The sequence below is a fragment of the Loxodonta africana genome, chromosome 12 (genome assembly GCF_030014295.1).
Source record: "Loxodonta africana isolate mLoxAfr1 chromosome 12, mLoxAfr1.hap2, whole genome shotgun sequence".
In the NCBI taxonomy this organism is placed as follows: Eukaryota; Metazoa; Chordata; class Mammalia; order Proboscidea; family Elephantidae; genus Loxodonta; species Loxodonta africana.
Genome location: NC_087353.1, coordinates 99,277,012 through 99,293,439, shown reverse-complemented (window position 1 = coordinate 99,293,439; position 16,428 = coordinate 99,277,012). Strand labels below are relative to the sequence as shown.

The following is a 16,428-nucleotide window of genomic DNA, read 5'->3' as shown; positions in this document are numbered from 1 at the left end:
GAGAAACAGATTAAATCAATATTTTATTCTGTTCATATATTTTTAAAGTTCAAATTTATAACTTTTATAATGAGAACAATGAAGCTCTTCTTATGTACACATACTTTAAGTTATAGTTGACTGAAAAGCACTGTATCAAATTTGTTTTGTTTTGATTACAGACTACCAAGAAAAATCTGATTTCACAGAGATTAACACTTGCAAGTGGAAAGAGTTGTTTTTAACGGTACACAAATACTATCCTAGAAAAGTTGGAGGTTCAAGTCTACCCACAGGTGCCTCGGAAGAAAGGCCTCACAATCTACTTTCAAAAAATCAGCCACTGAAAACCTGTGAGGCCCTGTTCTACTCTGACACTCATGGGATCACCGTGAGTCAGAGTCAACTCTGCGGCCAGCGGTTAAGGCTACCTAAGGGTTCAACCACACCTATCCGGAAGTCTAAGTAGTAGAATATTTCAAAGTTAAATCTAATAATATTAAGGAATGTGAATACTTGGTAATCACAAATATTTTGGTAAAAAGGAAAAATTTACAACATATATGAAACATGACATCAGGATATCATGCAGAAGCTGTTCACATGTTATTACATAACGCAACAAGTTTGAGAGTAGTGAATTTGCTTACACAATTTTTTCAGGGAGCAAACAAGTACTGGCCTGAATTTTTTAAATACCAATATAAAGCTACAATCTTTCTGATCAATAGCGTTTTTTTAAATTTAAGTATATGAACAAAGAAAGCAAGAAACTCTATTCTCAGGATTGTTATCTGGATGATATTCAGGATAATTTTTAATTTTTTTTTCTTTTGCTTATTTTCCTCCAAATATTCTTAGTGTCCTGCCTTTTTTTTTTTTTTCTTTTTTACTTATTTTTTTCCCACCACCACAAAGCAACCCTGGCTCCTGGCAACCACTAATCTGCTCTACATCTCTATAATTTTATTTCAAGGGTGCTGTATAAATACAGCCATACAGTATGCAACATTTTGAGATTGGCTTTGTTAATTCAGCGTAATTCCCTTACGATAAGCTGGCAGTATAAAGCAGTGGTTTCCAAGGTGTTAAAATTCAGCAGGATGTGCACGAGTGCACAGAATTGCTTAGAGTGTCTTGAAGTTTAAAATGTTGAACCGTGGATCAAACGCTTCTGCAATCCCTGCCACACCTCCACCGAGCTAAGATCCTGAGGCACAAACTCTGAAACTGGTAATCTGGTCCAAGTCCCTCACTTACTGGAGACAAACGCAAGGCTCAGTGCTTTGGCCTTAGCGATCTTTACAGTAATTCCTGGTCTTTCCTTTTTCTGGCTAAACTCTATAGATTCCAGTCCTTTCCCAACTCACGTGGGCCTATGTCCCTCTCAAATATGACAGCTTGCTATTTCCCCCAAACGGCCAGTTTTCTACCCTTTCATGCCATTCTTCATGCTGTCCCCAGAGCTCCTCCGAATCACAGAGGAAATAAAGGCCAGGCCCTTTCTCCTGTTTCTGTGCAGCAAGTCTGTGTGACTTGACCAGGAAACCAAACCCGCTGCCATCAAATCGATTCAGACTCATGGTGAACCCACAGCTACAGAACAGAAGTGCTCCATAGGGTTTTCTTGACTGTAATCTTTATGAAAGCAGGTCACCAGGCCTTTCTTCCACAGTGCCACTGGGTAAGTTTAAACCACCAATCTTCAGTTAGCAATCGAGCACAAACCCTTTGTGACATTTCCCTCAAAAAGAGACACCAGCGCCAGTACAGATTCAAACTCTCTCTTTTCCCTCTTGCCCCCACCTCCAGGTGCCTAGATCCACTTCCCCTGGTTATCCTGATTAAGTCTTCCTGATAGCTCACCCCCACTACTCATCTGTTCACCAACGGAGTGTGACAAGTGCCACTGTCTTTACAGGTTTAGGTTAACAGTTGAATGCAAACAGATTATACCACCTACATGGTACTTTTTTTTTTTTAAGATATGGGAGGTACTAGTCCAACATTTTGCAAAAGAAAGCAATTTTCTGTGGACCTATGACTTTCAAGTACTATTTTACAGTTTTAAGAACTATAAAATTATCAAACCTATTAGTTCTTCAAGAAGATCATTTGTGCTACTTTTATATAAAAATCTGTCTAGCGTAACTTAGGGGAAATACCCACAAAGAACATTCTGCACATTGTTTTCTTTCTCTTGTCACACTTTTGAAATTGTTTTAAATGGACTTTAAGTCTTTATAGGAGTCCCTGGATGTTGCAAGTAGTTGATGCGCTTGGCTGCTGACTGGAAGGTTGGAGTCTACCCACAGGTGCTTTGGAAGAAAGACCCGGTGATCTACTTCCCAAAAAATCAGTCACTGAAAACCACATGGAACACAGGTCTACTCTGGCACACGTGGGAACACAGGTCTACTCTGGCACACGTGGGAACACAGGTCTACTCTGGCACACGTGGGAACACAGGCCTACTCTGGCACACGTGGGAACACAGGTCTACTCTGGCACGCGTGGGATCGCCATGAGTTGGAGCTGACTCAACAACAACTAGTACTGATATACTGTGCGAGGGAGTGAGCAATAAATACCCTATAAAAACCCAAACCAAACCCGTTGTCATGGAGTCGATTCCGACTCATAGTGAACCTACGGGACAGAGGAGAACTGCCCCATAGAGTTCCCAAGGGGCGCCTGGTGAATTCAAACCGCGGACCTTTTGGTTAGCAGCTCCAGCACTTAGCCACTACGCCAACAGGGTTTCCAAATACACTATACCTCTAAACAATTCACATTACCTAAAACAAGAAGCTTATATGACTTAAGGAGTTTACTATCAGATACTGCAAAAAATCTAACATCTTCAATCAACGATAACAGCTGTAATTGAGCACATACTTTACTCCAGGTATACACATGCATTGCCATTAATTCTAACACTCGTATGGCAAAGCAGATTTTAACATAAGAACATAGGAAGAAACTGAAGCACCATGGAAATAAGTGACTAGCTTAAAGCCACAAGGCTAACAAGTGGCAGAGCGGTGACTCCACCCAGATCCTTGGGACCCGAGCTCAGTGCACCACATGGAGGTTACTAAATGTTGGCTGGCAAGCTGGTGCAGGTTTGCAGGGGTATTTTCATAAATTTCCATAAAATGAGGAAAAACAAGGACAAGATTTAAAAGTCATTTATTCTGAGATTCTGTTCTTTCAAATTTTTTGGAGTTTTTTTTTTTTTTTTAAACAAAATGATGGGGACAGTAGATAATGATGGGTGGTGTTGTTTTTATTGGCTGCACTTGGCACAATTAAAAAACTGCCAACTCCATTGCGGCTGCCTTTTTTTTTTTTTTTTTTAATATTACTTTTGAAATCCTAAAGTCTGGGAACTACTCCCTTCTACAATGATGCCTCCCAAAATACCAGAAGATTTCACAAACACACACACCCCTCAAGATTATTTCATTAATCTCTACCTCATTCTATTTGGATTGAGACACTTAAGAGAGAAATGAGAATAAAGTGAGTTTAAGCCACCGAAAGTCCCAAGTTCACCCTGGATGCCGCCAGGGGCCCTTCCTCAGGACTCTTTTCAACAGCTAACGTTCCTCATCTTTTCCCTTCAGTTCTACAACACAAACTAGGCTCAAACTCTCTTTTCCCTAAAGTAGTCCTATCTTTGGATACTACTGCTAGATGGCAATCAATATTCAAATCAAAAAAAGGGAATTACTCCAGGTGTCCAACAATCTGCTTTCACTTAAATCCCCTTTCACTCTGACAAAATAAAAACTTTTAATGATGTTTATTCTACCCACTTTCAAAAGAGACCTTTAATTTCCAAATGTTCAGATTTCCACTAGAAAAAATATATATGATTTTGCAGGTAGTTTATAAACCGGCTGATCAAACTGGGTAAACTGCTTGAAAATTATTTTATACATGGCAATGAGTTATTCAGTCCTCTTACAGACAGCAACTGTTTTGCTTTTTTAATCCTCCTCGTCCAAAAAAAAAAAAAAAAACCAAAACCCAGTGCCATCGAGTCGATTCCGACTCATAGCAACCCTACAGGACAGAGCAGAACTGCGCCACAGAGTTTCCAAGGAACGCCTGGAGGATTCGAACTGCCGACCCTTTGGTTAGCAGCCGTAGCACTTAACCATTACGCCGCCAGGGTTTCCAATCTTTTTTGTAGCAAGCATCAAATTTCAAACATTCTATGTACATAGCTATACAACCAAACATGAGTTTCAGTCACAACATATTAAATTCATATTTAAAACTATAAAGAGATTCAGTTATTTTTAGTCTTATACCTACTTATATATACTTTCAATATACTACTTGATGTGACTTACTATTATTTTATGGTGCTTTATTACACAGGAAAAAACTCACAAAAACTTGGCTTTTGCAGGACACATAACCATTGAGAATATTTAGTCTACGCACAGTTCAAAAACACTCCTTCTTAAAGAAAAGTCAATTTTAAGAACTTAGGAAACACAGTTTGGATAACACAAAGCGAATTACTCTTTCCATACCCAAATGTTAAAAGGTCCACTTAAATTTATTATGTACTACATGTTTCCAAAAATCTTAAATTGGTATAATTCTGCCTAATATCAGAAGTTAATTTTATTTCCTCTTTATTTTTTAAACACTTGAAATGTGCTGTTTGATAGTCTTTTTATTATTACTTATTCATTCGACTAACTTTGGGGGCAAAGTACTTTTAAGTTAAAAAGTCCTTTTAGATAGAGAAAATAACTGCCAAAAATGTTGGCATAAAATACACTTAGTGGTTCTCAAAGGGTATGAGAGTCTATTCAGTCCATGAACTTGGTTCAAAATATCCATCGGCAAGTGTGAACTTGTTGTAACATGTATTTTTCACTGTAAACTGATCCCTATATTTTAAATGCATTTAAAAAAAATGTTTAATGCAGCCATAGGGATGACTTATTTTCCCACTAAAAAGCTACAGGGTTTGAGCTTACAAGCAAATGAGACAGAGGACCTCATCCAGGAAAAAGGCTGCCCAGGTGGAAAAGGCGGGCAGTCTGAAGTAAACCCCAGAAGTAACAGAAACTCCAAGCTAGCTGATTCATGTAATCACCAATATGTGGGTCAAAATAAACTAGTGAGCTACACATTTCTGACTACCTAGCAATTCACGGATCTAGCAGAAGGGGAACAACTGCTCAAAGGTGACTATTCCTGTTACCAAACTTCAAAACATTTAGCACAGTATGCGTGTCTCTATTATTATTGTCATCTATCAATTCTGAAATGAATGCTTTCACTTTTGCTGATTTTTATTAACTCCCCCCCAAAATGAAAAACAGCAGCCACCTTTTTAACGTAAATTCTTTTTTCCAAGTAACTTGCCGAGGAAAACTGAATGCAGAAATTAAAATGAACAAACAAATCAATCGCAACATTTTAAAAGCCTAAAATCACCGGTAACATAAATCGACCTCTCTAGCTTTGCAAAGCGCGTATTTTTCATAGTTTTTTGTAGGTATCCCATTATACTCATCAACAACGCTTAAAAGTCACCCCAATGCAGAAAACGCCATCCCCACACAAGACATACTCTTTCCACTCCAATAAGCTTAAACTGCCCCCAAACTCAGGCCACTGCCCCCTCCGGGGCACACAGCAATAGGCCGGGGGAGTCCGAGAAATCAGAGACGTTAAGGGCCAGGATCTTCTCCCAGAAAAGAGCAGGGTCAAATTCGCGTTTGCCCGCCAATGTCACCGTCTCCAGAAGTCGGCAAATTCTCATTAGCGCGCCCGGAGTACAAAGAGGCCTGCCCACGGAAACACCTGTCCTAGCCCCGGGAAGGCGGTGGGGAAGGCGACCGCCCGAGCCCACGCCGCCCCGAGCCTCCCGCCGCGGACGCGGGAGGGCAGAGCCTTGGCAGCTCCCGGCAGGGTCCCCGCCCCGACCCCGGGACCTGTCAAGCCGGCACCGGCCGCCCTCCGCGCCCCCTCGCTGCTCCCCAGCCCGGCCCCCGTCCGCCGGCCTCCGGCTGCACTCTGCCACCTCATCCCGCCCGCGCCCGCCGCCCCGCCGCCGCCGCCCTCCCGGGCCTGCGCTCGGCCGCCCCGGCCCCCCAGCCGCCGCCCCCTGCCCGGCGCCGTCGGTCCCCGCGGCCCCCAGGCCCCAGCGCCGCCGCCTCCCGCCCCCGGCCTCCGCCCTCGCCCCCCCGGGCTGCTCCCCGCGCCAGCTACCTGGAGGCCAGCGCGGCGGAGCACTTCACCCAGGGCCCCAGGTCGCACAGGGCCCGGTGCTCCGGGTCCCGCTCCTTCTCGCGCTCCACGTGGTAGGCGTAGATGGAGAGCAGGATCCCGGCGGCGCACACTGCGTACCGGGCCGCCCGCTCCCACCGCGGCACCGACACTCTCAGCAGCACGGGCGCCGCCATCTTCCCCCCGCCGCCCTCGCCGCCGCCTTCGCCGCCGCCGCCGCCCTCCGCCTCCACCTCAGCCGCCGCCGCCGCCGCCCGTCGGGGCCCGACCCAGCCGCCGCCGCTGCCGCCGCCGCCTCCGCCGCCGCCGCCGCCACCGCCGCCGCCGCCGCCGCGCCCCATTGGCTCGGCCGCCTCCCCCTGGCCCCGCCCCCGCGGGCGCGCGGCCCAACTGCCCCGACAGGCGTGAGCCTGGCAGGGCGGGGAAGGCGCGCGCGGGCGCGGAGCGAGGGGGCGGGGCGCGCAACCGCCGGGGGCGGGGTCGGGGCGGGGCGCTGCGCGGCGGGCGGGGCGCCGCGCGGTGGGCGGGGCCGGGGCGGGCGGCGAGGGCGGGCCTGAGGGGTGGGGCGATGCATAAATTTCAAAGATTCCTCCGCGTATGACTGGGCGAGACCCTGGCACCTCCTCCGGGGGCGGTAACCAATGACCATTCTTTTTTTCCTTTTTTGTCGTTATCACTTGATATTTTCTAACGCAATCCAAAAGAACCCTGGCCAATGCCCGGAGCTCCAGAGCTCCCCTCCAAGTACCTGGGCGTCCTCACACCACCTTCAGGCACCGCAAGTTCAACATGTGCAACACAGCTTTTTTTTTTTTTTAATGATGTATGAATGCCTTGCTTCTCTGCAAGCTGAATTTGAGATGGCTTTTTTTTAATATCATTCAGGTAGTACAGAAAAACATAAAAATGAACTAAAAAATCGGGACAAGCGAAAAAAACAAGACAGAATAAAAGGGTACGACCAGGAGTAAGAACACAGATAAGCAGGCCATGGGGTCTTGCACGATTATTAAAATCGAGCCATAAATTTGGCTCTGAGCTTCCGAGTGGCCAAAACTAAAAGGAAAACACACATGTGTGATTCTCATTGTCCCTAAGAAAATAGAAACACACTGCTATTGGAGACTGCTGCCTTTTCCCTGGTTGTAGCTCTCAAAGAAATTCTCAGAGGCTTCATATAGTGATCTTGCGTAATAAGCAATACCTTTGTATTAGTTATGTATTGTGTAATAAATTACCCTAAACTTGGCAGCGTGAAACACAATTATATTTAGTTTCTCACAGTTGCAGGCATCTGGGCCGTAGGAAACATCTGGCTTCCGCAGAGCAAGGGATCGAAGCAGGGGCAGATTAACTAGTAAGTAAGGTATGCGTGGGTTTACAGTAACCAAGGTGCGTACTTGTGTTTACTTACTGATCTGTTGTGAACAGTTTCATATGGGTTTCACATGATGTGGTGAAAAGTAGGTGAAATTGTGCACTAGGGATTAGTAAGTAAGCACAAGCATGTCCCTGCATACCTTGCTTATTGGGTTATCTATTCTTGGATCTGAGAGACAAAGAGACAGAGTCACCACCTTTTCTGTACATTAATATTGGAAGTGACAGCCCATCACATTTACATATTCTATTAGTTAGAAACCAGCCCACACTCAAAGGGAGATGATTACACAAGGCCAGAAGACTAGGACATTACTGGGAGCCATTTTAAAGACAGCCCACCAGAGCCTTTAAAAACATGCCCACGATAATCCTGTAATAATTTTCATAAATCTAAGTGGATTCATTGTCCTGCAACCCCCCTCCTTCTGGATTCGTTTACTCAGTTAACGCAATCTGCTGATCATTCGGCTTCTTTCACTCATCGTTATGTCTGTGGAATCTACCCATGCTATTGTACCTAGCAATTGTTATTTTTCATTGCTGTGCAATAGTTCATTATATGAATACAACACAATTTTATTTCTCCATTCTACTGTTGATGAACATTTTGGTCCATTTTTTAGCTATTATGAAATGAAGCTGCTATGAATATTCCGTAAATGTCTTTTAGTAAATGTAAGCACTCACTTCTATTGAAAATAAATCCAGGAGAGAAATTATTGGGTCAGAGAGTATACGTATACTCCAAGCAGACACCAAGGTGGAATAAGCTGTGCGGGAGATTTACTGGGAAAATGTCTGCGAAAAATAAAGCCGAGAGGGAGCCTTCAGACCACAATGCAGGCGCGACAACGGTGAAAAGAGAGAGGGAAGGAAGGAGGACTGGATAGGGGAAGCCTCAGACTGCAGTGCAGTCAGGCTGCAGCGAATCCCAGAGTAAAGACCGCCCATCGCAGGAACCGTTTGTAAGGCAGGAGTGGCTCAGTACTAGTGCCCCTGCCATCCACCCTTGTTGGCTGAGAGTGACTTGGGGAGAGCATGGCCTCAGCATGAGCACTGTGGTGAGTCCAAAGCTACAGCAGCTACAGGTTATTGGCCAACAACCCTCCTTGCAGCAGGCTCTCCTAAAGAGAGATCCGAGGAGTATACCACCGTTGCCGCCACACTACCAGTTTTCCAAAGTGTTTATACCGGTTCAGACTCCCACCAGCAGTGCATGAACCTTCCCGTTATTCCACCAAACCTTGGCATAGTCAATGGTTTTTATTTTAGCCGTTTTGGTGGCTCTATAGAGGGATCTCATGGTGGTTTTAAATCACCTTAATCTGACGACTAATGAGCAGATTAGCACCTCTTCATATGCTTTTTGCTTATTGACCACTTAGATATCCTATTTGAAGTGCACACTTTTAAAAATAGGGTGGTTATGTTTTTCCTATTGATTTGTAGAAATTCTTAATGTATATTCTGGATACGAGTTCTTTGTTGCATAGGTGTATTGCAAGTATCTTCTCCCACACTGCATTTTCCCTTTTCTGTCTGGTAATGATACTTTTGTTGAAGATAGAACAAACATCTTTGAATTTCTCATATGCATTCCACTACTTCTTACCTTGGGGCCTTCACACATACTCCTACTTATCGAAAGTTTAGATATCTCTTCCTTCCAGGAAGGCTTTCCCACCTTTATTTTAAGAGTCAGGTTCTTCCACCTCAATTGTAACAGCCAGGACTCTAGTAACTTACTAGGCCAGGAGCTCAAATCCCATTAGGATTTTCTTTCTCCATGTCCAATGAAAAAGGAAGACAAAAGAATTGAGGCATTCAAACTGTGGTGTTGGCAAAGAATACTGAATACACCGTGGATTGCCAGAAGAATGAACAAAACAGTCTTACAAGAAATATAACCAGAATGCTCCTTAGAAGAAAAGATAGTGAGACCTCAACTTGCTTACTTTGGACGAGTCATCAGGAAAGACCACTCGTTAGAAAAAGGCATCGTGTTTGGTAAAGCGGAGGGTCAGCAAAGGTGAGGGAAGCTCTCAGTGAGCCATGGACTGACACAATAGTCACAACAATGAGCTCAGACATATCGACGACTGTGAAGATGGCACGGAACTGTACACGTTTTGTTCTGTTGTACACGGGGTTGCTATGAGTCTGAGCCTTTGCAACAGCAACTAATAACAACGTATGTTGATTTTGTTCTCTCAGGCCAGTTTTTGCATACAGAAAGAAAACTGATCTCCAGTAGTTGCTACATCTTCAATCTCTTTTTTCTCCTACCAGGAAGGGAATGCCTCTCTTCTCTTGAAAAGTCCTGGGGAAAGATTCCAACAGGTTGACCCACCTAGGTCACTCATGGGCCCTGTAGGAGAGAGAAAGAATGCTGGGGATGGCAGCCCCCATAGGCCTATGGCTTAGATTCTGCAAAGGACCAGTGCTCCCAAATACGGAGAAAGTGCTTTTTCCAAACGCAGGAAGGGGGAACTGAGCAGACACAACAGGAGGCTAATTGTTATGGATTTAATTGTGTTTCCCAAAAATATGTGTTGACAGAAAGAAACAATCTTTGATAATTACAAGGGAGGGGAGGGCTGGGAAGGGAAAAACACTAACTAGATAGTAGGTATTTAGCAACTTTGGTGAAGAGTAAGTTAATACACAATACTGGGGAAGTCAGCACAACTTCACCAAGGCAGAGTCACAGAGCTTCACAGACACATCCAGACTCCCTGAAAGACATGAGTTACTGGGATGAGGGCTGGGGACCATGGTCTTGGGAAACATTTAGCTCAATTGGTATAACATAGTTTATAAAGAAAATGTTCTACATCCTATTTGGTGAGAAGTGTCTGGGGTCTTAAAAGCTTGTGAGCGGCCATCTTAAGATGCTGTACTGGTCTCATCCCTGCTGGACCAAAGGAGAATGAAGAAAACCAAAGACACAAGGGAAAGATCAGTCCAAAGGACTAATGGACCACAACTACCACAACCTCCACCATACTGAACCCAGAATAACTAGACAGTGCCCAGCGACCATCACCAACTGCTCTGACAGGGACTGCAGTAGAGGGTCCTGGACAGAGTGGGAGAAAAAAGTAGAACATAATCAAATTTGGAAAAAAAAAAGAGACCAGACTTGCTGATCTGACAGAGACTGGAAAAACCCCGCGAGTGTGCCCTGCAGATACCCTTTTAACTTAGTACTGAAGTCAATCTCGAGGTTCACCCTTCAGCCAAAGATTAGACAGGTCTATTGGGCAATCAACAGAAACCCTGGTGGTGTAGTGGTTAAGAGCTACGGCTGCTAGCCAAAAGGTCGGCAGTTCGAATCCACCGGGAGCTCCTTGGAAACTCTATGGGGCAGTTCTACTCTGCTCTGTCCTATAGGGCTGCTAGGAGTCAGAATCGACTCCACGGCAATGGGTTTGGTTTGGTTTTGGATAGGACAATCAATAGCACGGGAGGAACGTGCCTGGTAGTTCAATCATGTATAAGAGACTAAATGGACACGCCAGCCCAAAACAAAGATGGGAAGGCAGGAAGTGACAGGGAAACTGATGACTGGAAACAGGGAAGCTGGGGTGGAGAAGGGGAGAGCCTTGACACATCAAGGGGTTGGCAACCAATGTCAAAACAATTTGTGTATTAATTGTTTGATGAAAAACTAATTTGCTCTGTAAACTTTCACCTAAAGCACAATAAAAAATATATATGTGTGTGTTGAAATCCTAATCCCTATAAGCCCTGGTGGAGTAGTGGTTAAGTGCTACAGCTGCTCACCAAAAAGTCGGCAGTTTGAATCCACCAGGTACTCCTTAGAAACTCTATGGGGCAGTTCTACCCTGCCCTATAAAGTCGCTATGAGTCGGAATCAACTTGACAACAACAGGTTTGTTTTATACCCATGGATAGGATCCTATTTGGAAATACGGTTCCATTTGTTATGTTAATTGGATCGTACCTGAGTATAGTGGGTTCTAAATCTAATCACTTCTGAGTTGTAAAAAGAGCAGATTAGATACAGAGGTACATACCCCAGGCAAGAGAGATAGCATATGAGGGATGTTGGTGGCTCCCCACAAGGAAGGGATCAACACAGCCAAGACCCTGATTGGATTTTTACTCTTCAGAACTGTGAAAAAATACATTTCTGTTCTTCCAAACCACCCATTTTGTATTTCTGTTACAGCAGCACTAGGAAACGAAGACAGTCATCCATTCATTCATTCCACAAATATTTGCTGAGTACCTACTATATGCCAGGCACAGTTGCAAGGATTGATGATTGATTGGCAAGCCACGGTCTCACAGAGCTCATGTTCTGGTGGGAAGTGGGTAGGACTGCCCCTGTTGGGCACTCCCAGGAAAGAGCCCTTGTTGCTGTCTGGGAGAACTCCTCTGCTCACAGGCAGGTAAGGCTGTTTGTCAGCTTTTCTGTCGGACCAAGTGATGGCCAAGGCATTCTACTGCCAGTAGACACAGATCTGGGAGGCTGCTTTCAGCCAATCCAACAATGTAAACTTCAGAATTTGTATAGTTATGGAACCCTCATCCTGGTAGAAATACAAAATGGTGCAGCCAGTTTGGAAAACAGCTTGGAAACTCCTCGAAATGCAAACCATAGTTTCCACATGGCCCAGCAATTTCACCCCTAGGTAGGTACCCAAGAAACTTGAAAACATACGTCCGTACAAAAATTTGTACATAAATGTTTATAGTAGCATTATTCCCAAGAGGCATAAAACATCCATAAACTGACAAATGGATACACAAAAGGTGGCATATCCATATACTGGGATATTATTTAAACACAAGAAAGAATGAAGTGTTGATACATGCTACAATGTGATGAACCTCTGAGTGAAATAAGCCACTTACATGAGCTATCTAGAATAGGTAAATTCACAGAGACAAAGTAGATTACCAGTTACAAGGGGCTGAGGGGAGGAGGGAACAGGGAGTCATTCCTTAGTGGGTACAGGGTTTCTGTTTACGATGATGAAAATTTTTGGAAATAGCGATGATGGTTGCGCAAAATTCTGAACGTACTGAATGTCACTGAATTGTACACTTAAGAATGATTAGAATGGAAAATTTTGTTTTATATATATTTTACTGCAATAAAAATATTTTTTGAATGAATGAACGAGCAGTCAAAAATTTCAGCAATCAGTGTCTTCTCCAGGAGCCCTGGTGGTACAGTGGTTAAGCACTTGGCTACCAACTGGAAGGTTGGTGGTTCGAACACACCAGCCCCTAAGCAGTCTGCTTCCGTTAAGATTCCAGCCTTGGAAACTCGAAGGGACGATTCTACTCCGTCCTATATGGTCTCTATGAGTCTTAAACGGTAACAGGTAGTATCTTTGCACAAGGAATAGGCCTCCAGCAATTGTCTTTTCCCAAATAAAAGGAAAAGTTCTCTCCAAGATGGATTTTTTTACTGCCCCAGAAGAAAATGCAAAACACACAGAAAGTTTTTAAAATAGCTTTTTGCCCTCTCCACCTTCACCACACTTCTCTTCAGCCCTTCTTTTCTTGGGATGTTCATGTCCGTGTGGATGGCCATGCAAGTTCCCTGACTCATTATGTGTCTTCCTCAGCTCTGATGACCTTTGCTTCTACTCCACTTAAGCCACTAACAGGTCACTCCCTTCTCACTCCTGTGAATGACCAGATTTCTGAAATCTGAAATCCAATATTCTGCTCTTGTGCTCGCCCTCTGTGGCAAGTTGTATTTTCTAACGTGGCTGCAACAGGATCTCCCATCCCCATGTTGTTGTGTCCCATGGAGTCAATTCTGACCCCACAGCAACCCTAAAGGGCAGAGCAGAACTGCCCCCTAGGGCTTCCTAGGCTGTAATCTTTACGAAAGCAGAATGCCAGGTCTTTTCCCCAGTGGAGTTGCTGGCGGGTTTGAACCACCAACCTTTCGGTTAGCAAATAAGCACTTAACCATGGAGCCACTAGGGCTCCTCCATTCCACATGCTCTTCTTCAATGTGACCTTGATGCTCTTCTCATGGAGAGGTGGGGTCTCTGCTCCTTCCCCTTGAGTCTCAGAAGATTTGCAACTGTGGCAGAAGCAATACTATCTACCATCTGAGGCTGGGTCATAAAAGGTGATGCCATTTCTAGGTGGTCTTCCTGGAATGCTTGCTCTTGGAACCCAGTAGCCGTGCTGTTAGGAAGTCCCAGCCACACAAGGAGGCCACCTTGACACCTTCCAGCCAATAGCCCCAGCTGAGGTCTCAGCCGACAGCCGGCAGCAGTCATCAGACACGAGACTGAAGAAGCATTCGAGATGACTTTAGCCACTGCAATGGCATAAGAGACCCCAAGTGAAAACCACCAAGCGGAGCCTAGACAGCTCCCAGGACCATGAAAAATAATAATAAATGACTGATGTTGTCCGAAGCCACTAAAGTTTTGAGGTTTTTCATCATGCAGCAAGAGGAGCTAAACCAAAAACTAGTAGCCATCAAGTCAGTTCCAGATCCTGGCCGCCCCGTGTGTGTCACAGTAGAACTGTTCCCCGTAGGGTTTTCAATGACTGATTTTTTGGAAGTAGATCACCAGGCCTTTCTTGTGAGGTGCCACTGGGTGGACTCAATCCTTCAACCTTTCAGTTAGCAGCAGAGTACATTAACCACCCAGGGACTCCACCCAGGAACCCCAGGGTAAGTAAAGCACCCTCCTTCCCTTCTAGTTCTCCAGTTCTGTAACCAAATCTAGTCTGTCTCTGGAGACCTGCTGTGCCCCACAGACCAGCAGGAGGGGAGTTGGGGCCTCTCCTGCTCTTCCTGACTGCCTTCAGAGCATTCTTCACCCTCCTTGGATAGCCTAAGCATCTCTGCATTCTCCAGCATTCTGTCCTTTCAATACTCAGTCCCCATGTGATAAGGAGCCCTGGTAGCACAGTGGTTAAGAGCTATGGCTGCTAACCAAAAGGTCAGCAGTTTGAATCCACCAGCTGCCCCTTAGAAACCCTATAGGGCTGATCTACTTTGCCCTATAGGGTTGATATGAGTCGGAATGGACTCGACAGCAACGGGTTTGGTGTTTGGTTTTGTGTGACTGAAGGAGCGCTGGTAGCCCAATGGTTAAAGCATTCAACTGCTAACTGAAAGGCCGGCGGTTTGAACCCACCAGCTGTTCCATGAGAGAAAGATGCAGCAGTCTGCTCCTGTAAAGATTTACAGCCTTGGAAACCCTATGGGGCAGTTCTACTCTGTCCTATGGGGTCGCTACAACTTGGAATCAATGCGACGGCAGTGGGTTGGGTTTGTGTGACTGAAGCAAACCCGGACTTTATGTGGTCCCCTCCCTAAGTATTTCTGAGATTCTCCGAGGAGGCTCAATGCCACCCATGAAGGAGTGAGTTAATTTGCTCAGTATCCTGCACACCAGCCAGCAGTCTGTCACTGTGGTGGCTTGTATGGTGCTGGAAGCCATGCCATAGGCATTCAAATACCAGCAGGGTCACCCATGATGGACAGGTTTCAGCAGAGCCTCCAGCCTAAAACAGACTAGGAAGAAAGGCCTGGCAATCTGCTTCTGAAAATCAGCCAATGAAAACCTTATGGATCACAACAGAACATGGTCCATTACATTGCTGGGAGACGAGCCCCCTGAGTTAGAAGGCACCACACAATAGCTGCAAAAATGGACTCAAACCATTCTCAGGAAGACGGTGCAGGACTGGGCGAAGTTTTGTTCAATTACACATAAGGTCGCCTTGAGTCAGAGCCAAACCAACGGCAACTAACAACCAAAAGCGGCTCTCCCTCACGCCGCGCTCTTTCTTTGTTTGCATTTATCTCCTTCACTACATGAGAACAGAAATACTTTAGAGCTAAACAACATGCGTGCTTCTGTTTAAGGTAAAACACAGAAGAAATAAACCCCTGCCCGCTAGATTCCCAGTGGGACCGTGTGTTAAAAACAGTAGTCTTCAAGTTTAACTCCTTGAACGCTTATCATCTTGTTTAAACTTCCTAATTAGAGACTTCCCAACTCTCTGCAACTCCACAATAATTCAGAGGAAGCTAAGAATCAGTGATTCAAAAATAATTTACGACAGACTTTACCTTGTTTTATAATTAAGTTGGTGATTTTTCTTCCAGGTTTAATTAGTCTTGCTGGTGCAGGAAATATTTTTTGAAAGAGGCTCTCCATGCTAGGAGCAAGGCCTCTCCTGGCAACCTTACAGCCATGAGCCACAGCAGAAGGGAGCCCTTCTCTTTTACGTAAGAAATGTATTTCACAAAGGCATACCGAATGAGGGCAAATTTTGAGCCTCAGAGGAACTGGTCTGGGACAGGCTGAGAAAGGCAGTACTACGTTGGTTTTTGTAGCTTTGCCACTTGCTAACTGAGGGCTCCGGGCAAGTTACTTAGCCTCCCTCTGCCTCAGTGCCTTCATCTGTAAAACGAAGATGACAGCCGTACCCACCTCGAAGGGTTGGAGGAGACTGAATGTATGAGTGCCTGGCACACAGTCAGTGTTAAAATTGTGATCGTACTCCTTGTCACTATGGGTAAAAGAAAAGCGCAACATTGGGGGGAAATTAAATTCTTCTGGAAACAATGGCTGAAAATAAACTGCTCCTCAAAAACTGAAATTATCAAGTTAGGTAGATGTTATCCAAACTCTAGCTACCTATAAGATCCCTGGGCGGCACAAACAGCTTGTGCACGACTGGTGACCAAAAGGTTGGCAGTTGAAACCCACCTAGTCGCACTGTGGAAGGAACAGGTCTGGCGATCTGCTTCCATAACGATTACAGCCAAGAGAACCC

General features: G+C 45.1%; 1 protein-coding gene across 1 annotated transcript in view; it reads right to left on the bottom strand.

Annotated features, from left to right (window-relative positions):
• The window catches only part of VKORC1L1 (vitamin K epoxide reductase complex subunit 1 like 1), a 56,431-nt gene extending 50,012 nt beyond the window's left edge, over nt 1-6,419 (bottom strand). Inside the window, exon 1 of the mRNA XM_064296059.1 lies at nt 6,226-6,419. Within this exon, the coding sequence (XP_064152129.1) occupies nt 6,226-6,419 (194 nt within the window). The remainder of the gene's footprint in view (nt 1-6,225) is intronic.
• Between the last annotated feature and the right edge of the window lie 10,009 nt (nt 6,420-16,428).